Source organism: Carassius gibelio, chromosome A19 (assembly GCF_023724105.1).
Source record: "Carassius gibelio isolate Cgi1373 ecotype wild population from Czech Republic chromosome A19, carGib1.2-hapl.c, whole genome shotgun sequence".
In the NCBI taxonomy this organism is placed as follows: domain Eukaryota; kingdom Metazoa; phylum Chordata; class Actinopteri; order Cypriniformes; family Cyprinidae; genus Carassius; species Carassius gibelio.
This window is the reverse complement of record NC_068389.1, coordinates 25,273,913-25,296,145: the sequence shown is the minus strand read 5'-3', so window position 1 is coordinate 25,296,145 and position 22,233 is coordinate 25,273,913. Positions and strand designations below refer to the sequence as shown.

At 37.4% G+C, this 22,233-nt stretch overlaps 1 protein-coding gene across 4 annotated transcripts in view; it reads left to right on the top strand.

Moving 5' to 3' along the window:
* The window catches only part of LOC127935725 (nectin-2), a 149,113-nt gene that overhangs the window by 73,047 nt on the left and 53,833 nt on the right, over positions 1-22,233 (top strand). For 2 of the 4 annotated variants that reach the window (XM_052533834.1, XM_052533837.1), the window contains exons 5-7: positions 635-752; positions 4,654-4,802; positions 17,558-22,002. In XM_052533834.1, coding sequence (XP_052389794.1) covers positions 635-752; positions 4,654-4,802; positions 17,558-18,105 — 815 coding nt within the window. In that variant the 3' untranslated portion in view covers positions 18,106-22,002. Of the gene's footprint in view, positions 1-634; positions 753-4,653; positions 4,803-17,557; positions 22,003-22,233 lie in introns of those variants that run through there. The other 2 variants (XM_052533835.1, XM_052533836.1) reach the window with 1 other exon arrangement.

The following is a 22,233-nucleotide window of genomic DNA, read 5'->3' as shown; positions in this document are numbered from 1 at the left end:
TTTGGATTGAAGAGTCTGACTCTCTAACCATTAATCCAGTAGACCAGCAGATTATTCAAAACTTCTCTTTTAGTGTTTCACAGAGGAACTAACGTCACAAAAGTGAGTAAACGAGGACAGTATTTTCATTTCTAGCCAAACTAATCCTTTAAAGAAGTTCGTTCTCAGTGACACACGTGAACTCATAATCCCTCCCTTATCATTCCCTCATAGCACCTTTTCTCCATCACCCAACCCCTGTTTGATCGAAAAATGCATTAAAGCATCTTCGCCTCTTCCTCACATGTCAGCCTCAACACATTGTTCACATTTTTTTTTTCTTCATAAAAGCTATTTACAGAGTGTTTGAGGTGTCTGTGTTTGCATAGCTGAGCTGGAATGTTTGAGGATGTCAGAGATTTGCAACTTCACCGTTTCCTTTTATAGACGCCCCTGATGGAACATTACAACCTCTTGCACTTTCATTCTCTTGCATTTCTCCAGCGTGTCAATGCACTTTGAGAGTCTGTAGGGCAGTGTCATCTTCAGCAAACCTGCATCTTTTATTCCCACCCCCTGAACACAGATAACCAGCCTTTAAACTGCACTTTCAGCTGTAGGATTTACAGATGGATGTTTCTCTCATTCTCTCTAGATCCACCCACTGTGACAATAGAAGGATATGACAATAACTGGTATATGGGTCGGACTGATGCCGTGTTGACCTGCCAAGCTGATGCCAATCCAGCACCTACTGATGTTAGCTGGACAGTGTGAGTTCCTCTATGATAAACTTTAAGCATAAGTTCCGTCATCCTTCAAAAACCCATATGATTTTCTTTGGTCAAACTCAAAAAGAGATGCAGAATGTGCACATTTAAATAAGATGCATCTAGATTTGACGTCAGTTCTTGTTTTTCTCTTAACTGATGGCGTCGGTTTTGAATGTAAGGACAAAAGCTGTTCAAGAGCTATGATGCAGAGCAATACATATAAATGCATACAGATAATAGCTTAAATTATGGTCTGTTCCTCATGCAGTGCTACCATACAAGTGTTTTTGGAGCTTGATAACTTCATTTTTTAATTGTGCACTGCTGCTCAAAAGTTTATTTTTGAAAGTCTCACCAAGGCTTCATTTTTTTTTTTTTTTAAAAGAAGTAAAAAACAGAAATATTGTGAAATAATATTACAATTTAAAATAGCTGTGTTTTATTGTATTATGTTATAGGGTGTAATTTATTTCTGTGATGCAATGCTGAATTTTCAGCATCATTACTGCAGTCTCCAGTCACATGACCTTCAGAAGTCATTCTAATATGCTGATTTGTTTAAAAAGAAAAAAAAAAACATTTCTTCTTATTATCAATGGTAAAAACTGTTGTGCTGCTTAATATTTTTGTGGAAACTGTGATACTTTAATGAATAGAAAGCTCACAAGAACAGCTTTTATTTGGAATTGGAATATTTTGTAACATTAAAAGTGTCTTTATTGTCACTTTTGATCAATTTAATGTATTCATGCTAAATAAAAGGTTTTTTTTCTTTCTTTTTTTAACCCTACCGAATTGTAGTGTGTATATATAGAATAGATGCTTGTACATTCTGCAAAATATCTTCTACTATAGATAAAAAAGAAAAACACATTTAGTTTGCAACAAAATGAACGTGAGTAAACGATGACAGAATTTACTCAAAACGGGAAGGAAAAAAGAGAAACATTTTTCATCCTGTTTTCATTAGCACTACTATTCATTTAGTCTGAAGAGAATCCATATTTCATACTTATATTTATGTGCTGTTGTTCCATCTCCAATACGAGCGAGATGTAGTCAGATGTGGCAGTTTCGCTGCTAACAACAGCCACAGGCTAATTTGCTGTGAATTGAGGAAGTATCACTGCCTGCAGTATAAAGCAACAGCAGCTTATTAACGCTTCACTGGTTCAACTTCATTTTCTCATCAAAACAAAGAACGTGAATCGATACAGATCGAGAAACAACATTTATTAGCAAGACTTATGGGGTGAAAGACACTTGGATGTAGCAGTTTGATTGCAGGGCTTGAAGTTAGTCGACAAATATGCAACACTTACGGATTTATCTGCCACTTTTTCAAAAGGAGAATGTCTAATTATAATGGTGTGCATTAAAGAGTCATTAAAAAAACAGCACACAAAAGCAAAAAACACCCCCCAAAAAACACACAAGCAGTCATTATTTTTCACCAGAAGTTAATGTCTCAAAACATTTGACAATTAGAGATATATGGGTGCATTTTCAGTAAATTAGTGGAATTTTCACCTAGAAGGGGAACAAATATTTAATAATAGTTCACTAGTAATCAGGGACAGACTGGGAGTGAAAAATGGCCCTGGATTTTCTCCCAAATAGGCCCACCACAACTAAAAACAGTCGCTACTATTTCACATATTACAGCTTTCCTGTCATATTTATGGCAAATAACATCACAAAACCCATGGTGAGCTTGCTGACAAACAACCATCACAGATTTTCACTACAAACCATCAGCTTTTAACCATTAAAACCATTAAATAATGGTATCATGTAGTGTGTTTTAGGACATATTACATTAGGATTTAATAGTTTTAACAAAAAACACCAACAGAAGACGACCAATTAATAGTAGAGACCAACAGGCACCATTACTGTTTCCATTAAAACAAATACAGTTTCATTAGAACATGTAAAACCATTACAAATAATGAGAAGTTTTCAAAAAATAAATGTATTATTGTATGAACTAAAATATTTGAAATCTATAGAAAGAGCAGATTGCAAAATGTATAATAGGACAATAATAAGCAACAATTTGAACAGAAATCTTCAATTTGAGTATTCAGATGTGTCTCTCTCTCTCTCTCTCTCTCTCTGTGTGTGTGTGTGTCATGTTAATCAGACTTATCAACCTATAGGCAATTTCATTAACTCTATTTTCAAACTCAATAGGCCTAGATCTTAAAAGTAAACCAAATCGCTGCTGTCTCTTTGTGAAAGAATGGAATATTTATGCCAGAAAATGCTGAGTAATAAATAGCAGTGAACGTTCAGACTAGGGGTGTCCTGGGATTTTAACATAGTGCTCATAGGCTAAATGCTCTATAGCAGGGATGGGCAACTTTGATAGTGATGAGGGCCAGCATTTTTTCTCCTTTTTATCTAGGGGCCAGATTACTAATCCACATCCACACACCTTTTACATTATCTTACTTAATTTTCCTTTTTATTGAAGGGAATTAAAGTAGGCTATATTTAATGTAATTTGTTTGTAAAGATTTTATTTACTTTAAAACTTGTGCAGTTAAGCCAATTCAGAAGGGACTCTTTATTGTCAGTTGACAGCAATATCACCCCAACAAATAAACATCTCGATTGCATTGTCGGTAAATTTGCACATTTTGAGGTTCTAGTTTTAGTTAGTGACTTACAAAACATTCCAAAAACAAACCTGTTAACTGTCACTCACGTTTTTGAAGATAGACATGAATGTGCATGATACAAACCTAAATTTTTATAATTCATGACTGAAAATATTTTTTAACATGATTTTGATGTACCATTTACATGATAATGCAATGTCTGATTTTAAAATGGGTTTTGAAGGATTAATTTTTAGATTTTATGTTTTCAAGTGATATATAACTTCTGATGATTTCTAAAATGTGATAGAGAAAAAGGCAACGAGGAAGTCTTTTTTTTAAACAAAGGTCAAAGCTCCTTTTGTAATATAGATTTCTGAGGGTGCACTCTTGTCATAAATTCATCTATTACTTTTCCTACATAATGTTTAACAAACAATATTGGTAAAATATATATTTGGGAGTCTTAGACCTTTCCAACGATGTATAGTTTGTCAAGATTGGATTAGATTTGATTGTAATATAGTATAGTCAACGTAGGCGTCCCGTATTCGGGACGGGGTGACATTTAACAGGTTAAAAAGGGCTTATTAAAAATAAATAGATTAATTAATAGTTATTCCAAATGGTACCATAAAATCACAGGGTAACTGCAGGATTTTTAAAATAAAATATAAGAGCTTTAAAGACCTTTTAAGACCTGCACTTCACATTTCAGCCTTTAAACTATTTTTAGGTAAAGGGAAGAGTCAAAAGTATAAATTATTATATTAATTTAAACAATTATTATTAATTATTATATAACATTACTTAAATATATCTTAGTATCTTAATTGTTTAGATTTTTATAATGCATTAGCTTTTTGTCGATCCACTTTTTCACATTTAAAAACATGTAGCAAAAATTGCAGACGGGCTTATTGAAAAAGCAAATCCGTTCTCTGCCAGCAGGTGTCACTTTCGGAACTATTAGACAGTTGCCCTGGTAACCGCAGAACAAAGCAGTGCGCCTGACTTTGAAATGTAAAAATGAATGCTTGAAACTGGTGTTAAATGTGATCTACATAAATAAATAAATGCATACATATTATTAATCCCTGAACTAAGCCACGTGTGTGACTATCACACCATATGGAAAGCATTTAATAATACTAAAGATGGTTTGACGAATATTAAAACTTGACTTTGATTTGATGCATAACCTCAGAGTCAGCTGTAAAACCATAAAACAGTTAAAACAGCATGCTTTCAAAGACTAGCTACTAATGCTCTTTTCTGTGTCAATGGTTCCTCAGTGCGTCGGGTCAGTTGCCACCTTCGGTTCGAGTGGATCAGAACCGGCTGCTGGTGAGGAAGGTGGACGAAACGGTGAACACCACTTTCGTGTGCGAGGTGAAGAACAGCCTGGGATCTGGCAAGAAAGAGCTGGTCGCCATGGTCATCGGTGAGTAGAGCAATGCAGGAATGACACATGCACTACTGATGCAAACAGTCAATACACTTTTCAGCTCAAGTACAGTGTCCTAATAGTGCCTGGTTAGGACACGGTGTTGCACGCCACCTTCACACTTCACACAGAAAGACAAACACACACAACATGAGAAAAGGATTTCTCCTTCCATCTACAGATTCATGTACACTTCTCTAAAGTGGGAGGGCTTCAGAAGCCAGACTCTTACTTGGTGGTTTGGTTTCCAATTTTATGGGAATTTCTCCAGAAGTCTTTGTTCTATGTGAAGTCACTTGGTGTGAGCCAGTTTGCCGGGTTGCTTTTAATCTTTTCTTTTCACTTGTTTTCTTTTTACTCTTTACCATACCTAACAGCACAGTTCTGTTGTGTCTTTAACCTCTCTTAACAGAAAAAGAAAAGGGATCGCATTTGTTTCTTTCTCTCTCTCTGTTCCTGTGCATGGGTTTCTTTCTTCTTGAGCGCTTGTCTTGATGGTCCATTTCTTGAAACGTTACCCATTGTCGATCAGCTACAGAGCGTTTGCTTGGATAAATGGACGCGTGTAGGCCCGCGAGCCACTGTGGTTTTGGCACTTTCTCATGCCAAGGCAAGTGCAAGAGCTGCATTTAGAATCCGTGGGAATCCTTTTGGAAATTTCAATTGTCTTGTGGGAGAACAAAGGCTCTTTGTAGGCGCTCTGTAGCAAGAAAGTGTGGGATGTTGTTCCAACCTTTTTTTTTTTTTTTTTCAGAACAGTATTATAGGGGAGAGTTTTTTCACAGTCATGAGAATGCTTGGTCCTTACAGGTGTGTGTGTGCTCTTGTTTTTGTGACATATCAGGACGCAACTCTGTATAATGATTGGTGACTTATGAGGACATAACCCATGTCCCAATTTTTCAAAACGCTTATAAATCATACAGAATGAGTTTTTTTGAGAAAGTAAAAATGCACAAAGTTTCCTGTGAGGGTTAGGGTTAGGTGTAGGGTTGGTGAAGGGCCATAGAATATACAGTTTGTACAGTATAAAAACCATTACGCCTATGGGATGTCCCCACTTTTCACAAAAACAAACATGTGTGTGTGTGTGTGTGACTGCATTTTATCATGATCTAATTTGAGTGAAATGTGCCTGTGGCAGAGAATTACTCACCAGTTTGTTTGTGTAATCTTTGATACTTTTCTTTAGTACACAAAGTCATTTAGTACTTGAGACAGCGGTGATCAATCATGCAAACCCTGCTGAAAAACTAGCTGCTTAAGCCAGCCTAATGTAGCAACTGGTATCAGATGGTCTAGCTGCTCTCCCAACATGGCAAGCTGGTGTTTGTCTAAATGACCAAACAATCTAAATGGCCTATAACTTGGATGTGACGATCTTGAAATGCTTAACGCTCATCCTTGGACAATTTTTATGGTTTTAGAGGGGTTTGGGGAAAGTTTTCAACTAGACAAACCAACTAAATGCTAGATTATCAGGCTGGGAGACTCGCTAAACCTTGGCTGGTTTAAACCAGTCTAATTGGTTGACCAGAATGATCAACCTAAAACCAGCAAACTTCCTAAGGCTGGTTTAAACTCTTTTTGTGTGTGTGTGTGAAAAACTCTTATTCACTGCCCACTTGCAATTTTTAGTTCATGCATCCGCTAGTTGTGCTGGTATTGTGCTATCCTGTGCTGTGTGTGTTTCAATTATGTCATTAAGTCAGGTGTAAACAGATCGTAATATGAATACAGACATGAGTGGCACACCATGACAAAGCTCGGCGGATTGCAGGCCAGACTTGTGCTGATGCAAGAGGAATATAAAAAACCCTACTCCCAAAACTGAACACGTGAATGAGGCTAGATTGCACTGGTTCCCAGTGGGGTTACCAGCCTAGCTGGAGAGAAATTAAATGTCTGTGTGTATGTTTATGTAAAAAAGACAACAAAAAGTGAAAAAGTAGGAAGGAGGGCTGTTTTGAAGTGGAAAATCCCCCACACAGAATGCTCTGGAAGTTGAAATAGCACTCATTAACTCTTCCTGCTTTCGTCCCGCCTTGAAGTGGGAGACCTCTGCTTGTGCCAGCTAAAAGACTAATCATGCAGCTTGCCAAGAAGGAGTGTTTCCTCATTTCTTTCCCTTCCCTAGCCATTTTCAGACAGCTAATGTAGAAAACTGAAGGCTTTCATTGTAGACTCTATTGGGGGCATTGAGAGGCCATTTAGCTGCTTAAATTCTTGGCTGAATCTTGGTGCCGTTTATTGATTTGTTAGTGACTGCTCTTGAGGAAACACTGAGTTTTTTTTTTTTTTTTAAGAAAACATGAGCACACATTTGCATGCACACATGTAAGCGAATGCGCAACTCAAAACAGCACACAAAGCACATCCCTGCTGAAAAGAGCAGTGTGTTTTGAATGCATGAGTTTATTGGTCAGTAAGGCTTCATTTGTCGACAAGCTTCGTCCGAAAGACCATGTTGTTTGGCAAATCTAGGGGCAACAATCATGTCTTTTAGAAGTTCTCCCCCACGTTTTACAACATGATTATATTTTGGGAATTTCTTAGTCAAAGTGCAAAGAAAAACGAATTGTAGCAGACCAAATAAAACAAAAGAAACAAACAGAAGTTTTAAAAGTATCTGAATATCCAATGGCAAGTGCTTATTTGTGTCTGCTTTATAGTTGTACATCACATTACAAAATCAGTTTTCATGAATCAAGATATTAGATATTAATATCAGATCATTCCTTTAGCACTGGTTCATCATGTAGACCAGCACCAAACTAGCACTGAAAGGAGGCTCCGGTTGGTCTTTTCAAAAAGAGCATTGAGCAAAAGCGTGAAATGAATTTCTGAATCCAAAGATTAGCTCATTCAGTGCTGATAGTAGACTGCGGCACTTCTCTGCATCCCTTCATGATTTGGATCATCAGATTCGGGTCTGTAACTACCAGGTTTTCAGATTAGTGCTCAATGGAACTGGATTTTAATAGTCTGTCCTTAAAGATAAAGTGTGTAATTATAATAAATTGCTGAAATAAGTGCCACGTTTTAGGGAAATCAACTTGTGAATGTCTTATTACCTGGATCTCTATACAACGTTGGATTTAAATAAGTATGTCTAACTTTATTCACATCCATATAGGATACTTGAATACATTACACTGAAAAATTGATGTAGAAACAGTTTTCACTCAGAAATTGGTAGTAATTTTCACAGTTACAAAGAAATGGTATTATTGAATTAAAGCCAAAATTTATATAACAGTATAATTTTTATATAACTTTGAAAAAAATATGTTTTTTACAGTGTACATCATATCATAATTGCTTGATTGCATTGTCGCAAAATTGTATTATTGGGCAGCTCTGATCTGCTAAATGTGAGAAAGATATGACAGTCTTAAGATATTATAAACATACTTTTTTATGAATTATAAATTAATTATAAACTTGATTTTCTGTAAGCTGCTTTAAAACAATGAGTACTGTTTAAAGCGCGTTATGAATAAATCTGAATTTGAAGTTTGTAATTGACATACTTCTAGTTGCATGTACATCAAACAAATGACATTTTTAAACAATTGCATTTGGTTCCTCCAGTCGTGAATATGTGCTTGTGTCCTCAAGTCTGACGTATTCTCTCAGAGTTTTCCTATCATATCAAGCAGTTACAGGGACTCTTACCTTTAGCGTCTAAGCCTTATGGTGTGAAAACAATGTCTGAAACTTGGCATGTGAGATAAGGTGAGAGAAAGACCTCAGTCGACTGACACCTGGTTGAAGCTTATCACCCACGGCTGAGCAAGAGAAAATCGAGACAAAGACGGACGCAACGAGAGGGCGAGGAGATATCACTTTGCTAACATTAAGTGAAATGTCAGAAAAGTGGGCTGCCAAGATTACCTGGCTCTTAGCCCACCGTCCATCATTAGGGCTCATTACAGGTGCTCCGAAACCTTAGAGCTCACCGTAGAAACACGAGGGCTTGCTAGCTTGCCCTTTTCTTTGCTTTGATCAATTGCAGAATGGAAATCAGGCTTTCACAAGGTCTTGCTCTTGGCTGCCTTGTTGACCCAGCCGGATTCTAATGATTTATTGGCCTTTTTTAAAATATATATATATAAGCAACAAGCAACTGATTCAAATGGAACATTTAAGTATTTAGGAATATTATTAGCCATTTGGAACACAAATTAATTTTTTTTATTATTTTAAATGCCTTAAAAATCCTTATTTCTTCTCAGATGACGATAAATGGAATATCTAAGCTTTTGTGTGAAGTTTCTGATGCATGGCTTGTCCGATCTACCCAAGAAGCGGGCAGCTCGGAGCACTTTAAAGATGTATCAAGTGATGCATCTCTGTATCTGAATCAATAGAAGCTTACTTAAAAGCAGCATTTTTACTGAGCCGCTTCTTCATTCTCTCTCAGCAATTTTGTACACATGTCAGAGTTTAGAATCTGCCAGGCCGCATATATACTGATGCTTTAATGTTCAAAAACAGAATACACGCCGTGCTTAGCCAGATGGAGCCGGCTGCGTTTTTTTCCATAAACATTTAGTTTTCAGGCTCTCATTACTCCCCTCGATTTTCTTTGGGAAAAAAGTCTTTGTTCCGAGTGGATTATGAGGAGCAGGCTGTCTGAAATGGGACAGTGGCACATTTTTCATGAATTTCTCACGGATGTTGACACTGATGTGATGGCAGATTCAATGAACTGTTGAAAAATCATTACAGGATCCTTTTACAGCGTAGCTCTGGTTAGGCTGGCTTAGCGGAGCGATTTCTGACGCTTCCACGATACTGTTATCTGTCATCAATGTCATTACCTGAAACTTCTCTCCAATAAACTTGTCCTCTGCATAAAGGGCTGGATGATAAAAAGATCTCTATGTTCCAGTCTTTTTTCATGATATTCATTATATATCTCTATTTAAAAGGTGTTTTTTCCTCAATCAGAGGAGCTATCATTTCAATCATAGAGCTAGCTGGATTCAAAATGTTTAGTGTAATAAGTGTGATATAGGAAGTCTAGTAAGAGAAGTCATCATTTATTCATTCTCAAGTTGTTCCAAACCTTGAGTTTCTTTCTTCTGTTGAACACACACACACAAACACACAAAGATATTTTGAAGAATGTGAGAGACCAAAAACAGTTGCTTGTACCCATTGACTTCCATAATATGGTTTTGTTACTCATATTCTTCAAAATATATTTGTTAATCAAAGAAAAAATAAAAACAATATATGTTTGGAACTACTTGAGGGTAAATAAATTAACATAATCTCCTTCGGCACCGTTCACTTATGGAGTACCTCAGGGGTCCCTTTTGGGGCCTATCTTATTTCGTTTGTATATGCTCCCCTTGGGTTCAATCATGAGGAAATATAATATTTCATATCATTGTTATGCTGATGATGTTCAGATCTACATTCCTCTTAGCTCTGATCACTCTTATTCTGATATTTTTAATTGCTTTGAAGAAATTAAGGGCTGGACTGGCAGAAAGTTTCTACAACTAAATGAGAGCAAAACTGAGATTGTTGTCTTCGGACCCCAAGGTGCTGTCTCGGATGTTAATATTAATCTAGAATATATGTCATCAAACATTCATCCTTTTGCTAAAACATTAGGTGTGATTTTTGACAATGATCTGAATTTTGAAAAACAGATATGTGCGGTGGTGAAGAACAGCTTTTTTCAACTAAGGCAAATGGGCAAATTAAAATGTATGGTCTCGTTTAAGGATTTAGAGAAAGTTATCCCATGCCTTCATCACTTCCAGAATAGATTACTGCAATGTGCTTTATATGGGTCTCAAGCATTCATCGCTGAATCGCTAAGAGGATAGAAAGCATTTCTCCTGTCCTAGCATCTCTTCATTGGTTACCAGTGCAGCATAGGATCCATTTTAAGATTTATTATTAGTGTATAAAACACTGAATGATCTAGCCCCATCATACCTGTCCGAGCTTCTCAGTTATCAGCAATCCTCTCGCTCCCTCAGATCCTCTGATAAACTCTTCCTGCATATACCTTGCTCTCGCTTGAAATTAAGGGGGATCTGGCTTTTTCTGTAGCCGGTCCTAGACTTTGGTACAGCATACCTCTAGACATTAGATCTGCGCCTTGCCTTCCTGTTTTTAAGTCCCACCTGAAGACTTATGTGTATTCCTTGGCATTTGGATGAAATGTATGTTTGTGTTTGTAAAATGTGTTTTTGTATGGATTGTGTTTTGAGTCATTTCTTTTTATTCTCCTAAACTCTATATTTACTTCAGTTGTATATGTACAGCACTTTGCCATACACTGGCTGTTTCAGGATGTGCTACTGTATATAAATAAACCTTGACCTAATAATCAAGACTAACACATAAAGGAAATCATTTTGATTTATACACACCAATATAACAATAAAAAAAGCCAAATTTTGAACATAATATATTTTATATTGAGCAATATATTATTAATATTATTAATATTGTAAAGTTGGGTCAATTTTTTTTTTGACTTTACAGAAATAGTAGATAACAACACAAAGATGTAGGACAGATTGCAAGACGTCATCAAAATTATTTAGAAAAAAATGTATGCGCATGCATATTTGTGTGTGTGTGTGTGTGTGTGTACGTATATATACATATATATATATATATATATGTGTGTGTGTGTGTGAGAGATACAGTATGCCAGTTTTTGATTTATCATCCAGGTAATTTTGCACATGATGACATTTTTGGAAATCTCATGTTCACAACCCAAGACCTGGCGAGGTTGCAAGGTTTTCTCTTTTTATCCTGATGTTGTAATCCACTCAGCCATGCTTACTCCGGGTCTTTGATGTACAGTGCACACGGTGACTTTAGCAGGACAAAAGAAATCAAGATAGGCACCCTGGGATTATTGCTTGCCACAGATCGAAACTGAGAAACGTGCATGTCAGAAATACCATCCTCCTCCAGAGAAGCTCTTAACGCCCCGCTCTTTAAGCTGTAAACCTGCGAGCGTGTGTGTGTTTTCTAGCATGGAAATGAGTGTCTCTGGCAACAGGGTTATTAGGATCGGCTCAAAGCCCAATTATACATCCAAATCTGTTGGATTTAGCACTTTCTAACAAGCAATGATGCACATGACCCAGTGATGTACACACTCACATTGGAATCTGAAAACTAGGTCTTTTTGTGTTTTTCAAGTAATTAACTTGGTGGAACTGCACTCTTTGGTCAGTCAGCCCAGTTTGGACGCTTCCCTACATCACTTTTGGCAGCACCATTAGTGGTCACCACATCACCTGTCAGTTAGCCCGGGCTTTAGAAGGACAGCTGGAGAGGCTGGTGTAAGATGAACGTATGCGCCCTGAGCTCTCCAATAAATCAATAACAGGACATGTGAGACAGCGGAAGGGAGGGGCCACCACAGGACACGGCTGAGATTTGAGCCTATCCTTTACAGTCAAAGGAAATGTGATCTGTCTGGGTTTGGTCTATCCATCATCCCCCTCTCCTCTTGCACTGCCAAAAACCTGTGTATTTTAGCAGAAATAAATTAGAATATAATGATCGCACTCACGCGGTGAATGTGTGTGGATCACTTTGGTACACTGTTGTTGCGTGATTGATTGCTTTCATAGCAGTTGTAGTTCTACCTGGGGTGGTAGTTGTGTTATTTTATAAATAGGAACCATTTATAGGCGAGTGAAAAGCAGATGCGTCATGATGTGGCGCTCTGCTAGCAATCAGAGTGCAGAGTGGTCTCTACCTACATCCTATAGGTTAGGAAAACATGAATAATGCCATCAAATACAACCCTGAATGCTTTAATTACAGTTAGCACATCAGGAAAGGTGCCAGTTTATTGAGTTGATAATAACGGGAATTTATCAGTTCTACCTGGAAACTGATGACGCGATGTACGGAGAACTTAGCAACATTTGAATAAAGTGCAACAGTCGTGTTTTTCATTCATTTTTTTCCATAGGGAAATTGATTGTTAATGATAACTTACAAACATTTATGAATGGATATACTGTGAGCTCTAAGGTGTGTGTGTGTGTGTGTGTGTGTGTGTGATTTTGTATGTATATTATATTATATGAAGGGTAAATTAGGAAAATACTTAACTACTGAATTCACAGTTGTATGTCTGAATATACAGTATGCAAATCTTAATTTATAAATAAGATGCATGTGTATATATATGCAGTTGTAATTGATAATATAGAAATAAACACACACACATATATATATATTAGGGGTGTATCGGTTCACAAAATTCACGGTTCGGTTCGATACGATACACTGGTGTCACGGTTCGGTTCGGTACGGTTCGGTACGTTTTAGATACAGCAAAATGAAAAAATTGGCAGATAAATTTCCTTGATTTTTAAAAAAATGTTTTATTTATTAAAACTAACAAAGTATGTTTTTTTTTTTTTACATTGAACAATGATGGAGCTATTCTTTACCCATCTTCTATGGTGTTTTCTAGGGGTGCTCCGATCACGATCGGCCGATCGTTAATGCACATCTCGTCAGTAAAGCCGGTTCTCTAATCAGCGGTTAATTCCATCAGGTGCGTGATTTCACATAGAGCAGCTGTTACTACACAGAGCCGTTGTTAACTGAGAAGATGCGCCAAAAAATGCTGAAAATGAAGTGGATTTGCGCATCTTCTCTATTAACAACGGCTCTGTGTAGTAACAGCTACTCTATGTGAAATCACGCACCTGATGGAATTAACCGCTGATTAGAAAAACGGTTTTACTGACGAGATGCACATAACGATCGGCCGATCATGATCGGAGCACCCCTAGTGTTTTCTTAGCAGCATACTGTATAAAACAAAAACAGCTCCTTATAACAAAAAAAATGAAAATGTTATATTGTTGTAGTAGTTATGAACAAATACAAAGATGTAACTTTTTATATGGAACTCTATAACTCTTTATATTGAGTGTGTTTTTACTCAATTGGTTCTCTATAGGGCTCATGTTTTTTGGAACAAAGCAGGAATTACGGTCTGGCTGAAATGGGCTCGTGAAGGAATGTTGTCAACGGGGCTCAATTACATTAAGCATGTTCTTAAAACCTGCGTTTTCCACTATAGGCGCTCACAGGCGGTTATTGGGCTACCTTGTTGAACGCATATCATTATATTTAACTTTTTTTTCCAAATATAGGCCTAATTAATTAGTCCAACAAACTGTTCGGTACATAATGCGTACCGCGTACCGAACCAAAAGCCACGAAACCGAACGGTTCAATATGAATACCCGTATCGTTACACCCCTAATATATATATATATATATATATATATATATATATAGATAGATAGATAGATAGATAGATAGATACATAGATACATAACTGAATATATAAAAGTAAGTCATGAATTTAAGTACAGAAATAAATCTAGAAGAATATATAGAATATAGTTTGAATATATAACTGTGAATGTATAACTTTAATTCTGAATACATAATTGTGAATATATAGTTACAATTCTGACCATATTATTGTTATTGGAATTTATTATTGAGTATATTAAGTTATAATTCTGTATAAAATGTAATCAACATCTTTAAATCAGCAGTTCTTTGTTGTTTTTAATTTGATTTATTGAAGTGTTTCTTTGGACTGTAGTTCTTTCTCTCATCGAAGACATTGTATCTTTGTCTTCTTATCTGATTTTCAAACACTTTGTAACAAACTGTTTAACCAAGACTTTTAAAGATCCCTGTGGGAAATAAATAAATGGAAAAAGAAAAACCTTCTAAAACCAATGGCACTGAAAAAGTGGGGGAAATTTAAGTTTTGTGTTTTAATAAACTCTCAGAAGCCATCATCATTTTTTCAGCTCTCTCGCATTATTAGTGTATGTATGTGCACAACCAAGCAACAGATTCCAGCTATGCATGTATGCAGGAAAATTGAAACATGGACTTTAATGTTGTAGCATGCCATTAACAGAGTGCGGCGGAATAATAAAGTGCTGTAGTTATGGCACTTGAGGAGCTTAGCGGACACGTTAAAGGTCACAAGGGCTTTGTCCACGAGCCCATCAACATTCTTACACAATAATGACCTTTAACAGCTTCCACAGCTTCACAACTCTCTAATGTTCAGCCTCAATGTGGGTCGTAGGAACTCATTGTTTTTTCAGTAACACAGCGGCTTAATGTTTAGCCTCGGAGTGGATCAATAGCATGAGACTTCCCGCCTGGCCAAGTGCCATCAGTTGGATAGCAGTATCTAAAATTTACCCCAAAAAGGTTAAGGCCCTACACTACGGCCTTAAGATGCAGAGTCGTTAAAAATGAACATGTCTTAAGTGTGTGCTTCCATTTTTTCACTTGAGAACAAGAGCGGTCAAAATGTGACATAAGCTAGTTGTTCGGTCTTGCTCAGATTCACAGTTGAAGCAGCACAGTATCTCTCCTCTCCTCACCTTTGACTTTTGTCTCTCAGTCTCAGAGCTAGATGTCGACCATAGGGTACATGGATCCTGAGCTGTGGCATCTGGCAGAGATAGCGCCAGGAGAGTGATGTTAAGAGAAACTGGGGATGTTAGCCAGTTGTGTGTACTCTATGTGTGTGTCTCAGTCCCATATGTGAGCCTGCTTTCAGTAGCAGTGGAGCTTGAAGAGACTTTAATGAAAGTGGACTGAGAGGCACGGCTAAAAGGAATCGGGTATCCTAAGAAAGACCTCTTTAAGCATCTCCCGGGACTGGGATAAAACAAACCAGTGGAGGAGCAAACGAACAGGAAAAAAGTGTGTGGGAGAGGGAGAGATTGTACACTCGTTATATTGCAGGAATATTAAGTCGTATCCAAATTGTGTGGGAAGAAATGTAATGTACTTGTACATGTTCGCACATATATTTTCATCAGTAGCCTACTACTTTTTTTTCGTCTTGTTTCAAATGTTTCTCAGTAGTTCTGGAGCCTGTAGCGCTAAAACAAGTGCAAACAGAGACTGTAGTGAAATTATTATTTTATTAAATTTCTGGGGTAAAAAAGCCTCTTGACTTGTTTCTAGTAGCCTGAATCCATAATGATTCGTATTGTCATGGTAACGGGGAAATTGCAGGAGGTGGAATTGGTGATTTCTTGACGGAGAGCAAGGCATAAGTTTAGAGGAGTGTGCATGCTATTTCGCCTTTGAATTAAACAACCTAGAAAGCTTCAGCCTATTTCAGAAGCGCTGTTTGCTAAGGTTAGGATCGCTGTTACTCTAACCCTCATGTATATATTCAGACCAACAGTGCACTTGCAAATTTTATACAACAAAAAAAATAAATTGACATTGAGTAACATACATTTTAGAAACAATATTGATAGTTCTTTTGTTGATCTGCTTACAAAAAAAGTCTGGAGAGCTTTGTTAGCAACACATAGTAGTTGCATTTCAGAATTTAGCGTTTTTCAACAAATTGATTGTGTAAATAATTCAACGACTCACTCATAATAAATCAGTGTTTTGACAGATTTGATTAAGTGAATGATTCGCTCAAAAAGACTATTAAAACTCTTTAAACAATTAAATCAATGTATCATACAGAAAGAGTCTTTGAAATATAATGGACATTTCCAAAGTGTGGACCTTTCATTAAAACAGTCTTATACATTACAACTTGAGTAAATAAAAATTAAAAACACTTTTCTATTATGATTAAAACACTATCTCCTAAGTTTGTGGGTGTTTTTCATTAAAAAACCAATTCAAACTCCTTTGCATATTTAGAGCTACTGAATGGTCATGATATGATTTCTCAAATTGTGCGTCTTGAGGAAAGTGTGCTTTTATATTTCAAAGCGATTTAAGAGACCACCTAGCAATACCTTGGCACCTACAACACTTTTGCATTTAAGAAAAGAGTTTTGCACTGACAAGCACCACTCAGGTTTTTTTTTTAACTTTAAAATCCAACTGTTATTTAAATAAGTGAGCTGGGTGTATTTTTAATCCATTTAAAGTTCTTTCAAAACATCAAACTCATGCTCTTTTTTTTTAATTCTGTCACTTTGCATATTTATAAGGTTAGCTTTAGGACCAGCGTTTTATAATATATTGGGCTGTTTAATACAGTAATGTAACCAAAATCAATGCTCTGGACTTGCAAAACACTATTACTGTTCTTTAAGTTGCACAGGCTCAGTCAGAAAGCTTTTGAATAAATCAGACTGTAAATATAATTATTTTTCTTGACTTCACTACTATATATGTATATGAATATAGACATCACTTCCTGTGCATTCCAGACAGGCTCTGTGCAGCATGAGATGGGGCTAATCCTTCATGGAGCAGGTGTCCCTTTAGTGTTTGTGACTTGGACACGTTCCTAGGAATTTGGTGGGAATGCACAAGCTGAGCAATTAGCTGACGTTAGCTGGAGGGCTGTGTTCCCAGAGTAACTTACGTTTCTTCCTCTTTGCATGACCATACTTTGACATAATCTTTACATTCTTTCTCCATCTGTGTGTTTCTCTTTTTAACTCTCTACTTGTGTAGTGTAATTCACCTGGTCAGCTCCCGAGCGTAGAAGGAACGGACGTTTGTGTTGTTTTCTTGAACTGAGACCCGAGAGCGGATCCGGCAAACTTGGCTCACACCATAGGACTTGTAGCTGGGAACTGGGGGCAGCCAAAAACCATTTCACAGTCTAAACTGAACCAAATCACATCATATGGTGAAGAATAGCTACCACCACCAAGCAGAAACTTCCTCATTTGTGCCCCTCCCCTCCTCTGCAGAATCGACTGAAGACCCGTCCAGTGCTGGCGTGGTGGCTGGAGCCATTCTGGGAAGCTTCTTGGCCCTCATTTTGGTCAGCGCGTTGGTTACCGTGTTAGTGATGCGAAGTCGCCGCCATCAGCATAGATATTCGGGCGATGGTGAGCAAGGCACTTATGGCAACAAAACCCGTCTTTTTGGAGGCAAGAAGGCAAACAAGAACGGCGCGGGGGCCGGCAATAATGGGCCAATCTACACATACCGCGAAAGCGAGCCAGGTGCCCTGACGGAGAAATGCAACGAGTTTTCCCGCATTACCGGAAGCACGCCAAGCGCCCATGACATCCTGCTGAGCAGCGAGATGAATGAGGCCAAGCGCAGGAAGTTCGACGCCCTGAACGACAGCCTGGAGGATGAAGAAGAGGACGAGAGGTACGACCGCTTTAGCGGACTGCCGCCCAGCTATCAAATCCATGGGCACGAAGACGAGTGCACACCTTACCTGGACGACGACATGGAATCCCAGCGAGACGGGTCAATCATTTCCCGGACTGCAATTTACGTGTAGAGGAAGCTGATAATATACCTGACTATTATTTACTTGACCTTTTAGAATAAAAAGACCGAAACAGAGGAGCGGAAGCAGAATGGTTAATGTCACATCTGTGGACGAAAGCATTATCAAACCGAAAACACAAATTAATGCTGCTTGCCTCACGATGCGTACTTTGAATGCATAATACAGACTGAAAATAAGAGTGATTTTGTTGTTGTGTAACTGTAACTTTGTTAACGCCCATTCTAGCAAGAATCCATCTTTCCGTGGTGCGTTCACTCCTGTGAGCACAATACTCAAGTAGGCTCTTTGAAGTGAAAAGAAAGCCTTGTGATTACCCATACACGATTGACAATGCTGCGTCGCATGAGTGTCACAGCAAGCTGTGACCTAGAAGCTAAGGCCGTTGTCTCCAGGTTGCATATTCCAGGCTTCTTTTATCAAATCCCGGGAATGTCGTCTTTGAGAACAGCTGGATGTTTTGTTAGCAAAACAGAAAACAGGCAACGCAATGCTGTTGCGTTGCAATACTCCATCATCTGGGTCATTCATCTGTGACGCCGATCAACTCCAGCTGTGAACGCTTTTAACTTTGCCCCACCATTTTTTAGCTCTCGTTCATTAATCGGATGTCTTGTTACGCTAAAGAAATTTTCTGAATGACTCGAGGGGTTCTAGGCAGAGGCGTAATAGTGTTTTAGTTTTTCCCTCTCCATACTCTCCTGTCAACCTCTGCAGAACGATATGTTCCGGGCCATGTTTAATTCAGAAGAGTGTTGTGCATTAGCCGTGTGTGTTTTGGGCTGATGCATGTTATTTTTTTCTGAACACCTGATTAATCCAGTTATATCAAAACCATTGAATGCAACATCAGAAAACTGCAAACGCGAGCACGACTAGCATCAGCACGAATCCTTCCAGGAGGAAATAGGCTCGGAGTCTATACTGTGTTGTCTTTTAACTTCACTAAAACAGATTAAGTAGATTAAAGCACATCGTAGATTGGCGGCAAAGGCTGGGACTGCAAGTGACGTGCCTTTGAGTGTGGGATTATATGGACGGTCGGAGCACTTGACGGACCTGGGAGAGTTAAGCCAGGCGGCATATGCTGCCCAGTTCAGCCGAGTCCACAACGATGTTGAAATGATGCCAGCTGAAAAAAAAAGGTCAAGGGGCGACACGCTCTCACCGTATGTTCGCCAGCGAGATTAGGTCACTCGCTTTACCGAGCGGGTCAACAGCTTGTTTTGAAGCCTCGTGCATAAGCCAAATTTTTTGGGACTACAAAAAATACATTTTGGACAACTACGTGTGTGTAACAATGTGCGTCCAGATGTGGATTCATTAGTCTCTGGGTTGTCAGCGAGTGCGTGCTTTGCATAATGTTGTGCCGCTTGTATGGATGCTTCGGCAGTGCTTTGAATTACTTGAGCTGTGACTCATTCATCCTTGGTTTCACAGCATCGAGGTTAGAGTGATAATGACAAAGGAGCAACACACTCACCGATGTGACGCCACCCAGACAGAACTCCATACCCAGCAAAGCAGATATAGCATGAGTAATTTGGAGATTATACTATCTGGACCCAGTGACTGTAAAGGCAGTAGTTACTCTAGTGTGTTCAACCACACTGCAGACTTGCAAGGCTTTATCCCCCCCTCCCTAAAGCGCTTCATGTTGCATCACTGCACTGAAAAAAAATAAGGATGGGAAAGCTACTTTTCTGAGAGCTGCTAAGGCCTTGAAATATTCAAGGCAATAATGACGACAAACTGAAGGAAACGGGGAATTTCTGAATAATGTGTTGTTTGCAATAGCAACGGTATTAACTTCACCTGTTTGGTCTGAATTTAGAGTCAATGTCAGGCAGAATCATGTGATGTATTGTGAGATACTGAACTCTTGACATGAGAATGCTGAAAGAGCAATGTAGCCAAATCAGTCTTATTGTCAATGTTTTAATAGAATCTTTTGTTGAACTTTTCTGAATGTTTTTATAGAATATTAGTATTAAGAGTTATATAGTGATGCCATGTTGTCATTTGCACAATCCCAAGGCTACATAAAGATTAATAATTGAAATAATTGTGGGGGAAAATAATATGTCTGGGTCACATTATACTGCATAATTTAAGGAAATAATTAAGGAACTTAAATATTTTGCATAAAACATAAAGCCTTGTTTTTAGGATCTTATGTTTTATTGTAAATTACGCGGATTTAAATTTACAGTATTTTTTTTGTTACTTATACAAAAAACAATTCCATTTAAAATAGAGAAAATATATATACATTACTTTTAAAAATACATTACAGTAATGACGATTTAGGGAATCATCTGTTTAACTGTCAAGAAAATAAAGCCATATTTCAAAAAGGGCCCCATTTACTTTATATAATATAATTTTTTGATTTTTGGAGTAAAATATGACCTGGACTTCACCTGGTTACCAAGTTATATTCGGAGCTGAAAGATACCATAGAAGTTAATAGACAATTGAAGAGAAAGAGATCCTTAATTTTTTTGTAAGTGGGCAAACTTACAAAATCAGCAGGGGGTCAGATAAATATGTTCCCCACTGTATTCACATGTTCTCAATATTATGAAACAATAAAGTATGTTTTTATGGGTTGGTGTAAGTGCCTTCTGGGATGTGTTTTAGGGTTGGAAGCTCGCCACAATTCATGCAATGTTGAAGTCCTATATATTGTAAATTAATGCCAGACGTAACAACTGCAAGCAATCGACGATATTAAAAAAAGACGAAAACAAGACCGGCTGAGCAATGCAAATTGTCCCCACGTGATGTTTCTAAATTGCTCGGCATTATGGTGCGAGTCATTATCAACTCATCAGCTGTGGATGTCATTGAACTGGTTATTCATTCACTCTGAATGTTGTGTTGTGAAACTGTGTATGAAAAACAGATTGCTTCTGCCTGGCCTCAAACTGTTTCTTTTGTGTAAAAACTATAACAGGTTCATATCATATCACGTAACTGCTGTACAACAACACATATTTGTCAAATCTTGTGAGAACAAACTATACTCTCTTCTTTATGTTTAGTTTGTTATATACTATGGATGGAAACCAGTGCTATCCTGTGAGGTCTTGATGGTGTGTATCTTGACGTGACGTGTCCTGTGTGTGAGATATATATATATATATATATATATATATATATATACTGTATATGTATGTATTGTTCATCAAGATATCCCGTGAGAGAAAAGTGTTATTTATCAGTGCTGTAAATAACAGATGTAGTGGTCAGTTGTGGCCAACACCAAATATAAAAGCAGATGTAGTACAATAGGCCAGAGTAGACAAGAGAATAACCTCAGCTGCCTTGAGTCGGTGATTTAGACAGACGGGAATCTGTGCGTTCAGCAGATGTAGCTTCCCGGACGCACACTAGTTGGTATCTGGCACACGGCCTGCGATGAAAGTACAGTATGGATTGATGTTCGCACACTAACTTTTTGCACTGACAACTTTAAGCTCTCTCAGTCCTCTTCACCATAACACACACTCCCACACCTCAACATGACCAGACGTCAACAATAGATAAACACACACACACACACACACTCCTCTGTAGCGGGCGAATCTCATGCTTATGTCCTGCTCATATGATGCCTCACATTACTTTTTGTTTAAAGACAATTGTAGTTGATTTTTATCAAAGTGTTCTCATGGTCATGGAAAACATGGAAATATAAGGAAATTATCTTATTTTCAGGCCTGGAAGTTTTAGTCAAGTCCTAGAAATGAATTGGTCAAAAACGTGCATAATTATTTTCTTTGACTTAATTAATTAATTAATAATTATTTTAAATGTATATACAAAACATCAAATAAAAATATGTCACTTTAAAATGAACTCAAGTAAAATCTAATTGATTTAATAGTGTAAAGAGTTAATTTTGTAATTATTTTATATATTTTATAATATTTTAAATATTTGATATTATATAGTATTATTTTAAATAATTAAATAATTTGTCTTGAATGTTAATTTTATATATTTTTTTATTTAATCTAAATATTATTTCAATATTTATAATATAAATTAAAATATCAATTCAAAATTAACAAAATGAACTCATTATGTTAAAGAGTCAGCATTTTAGTTATT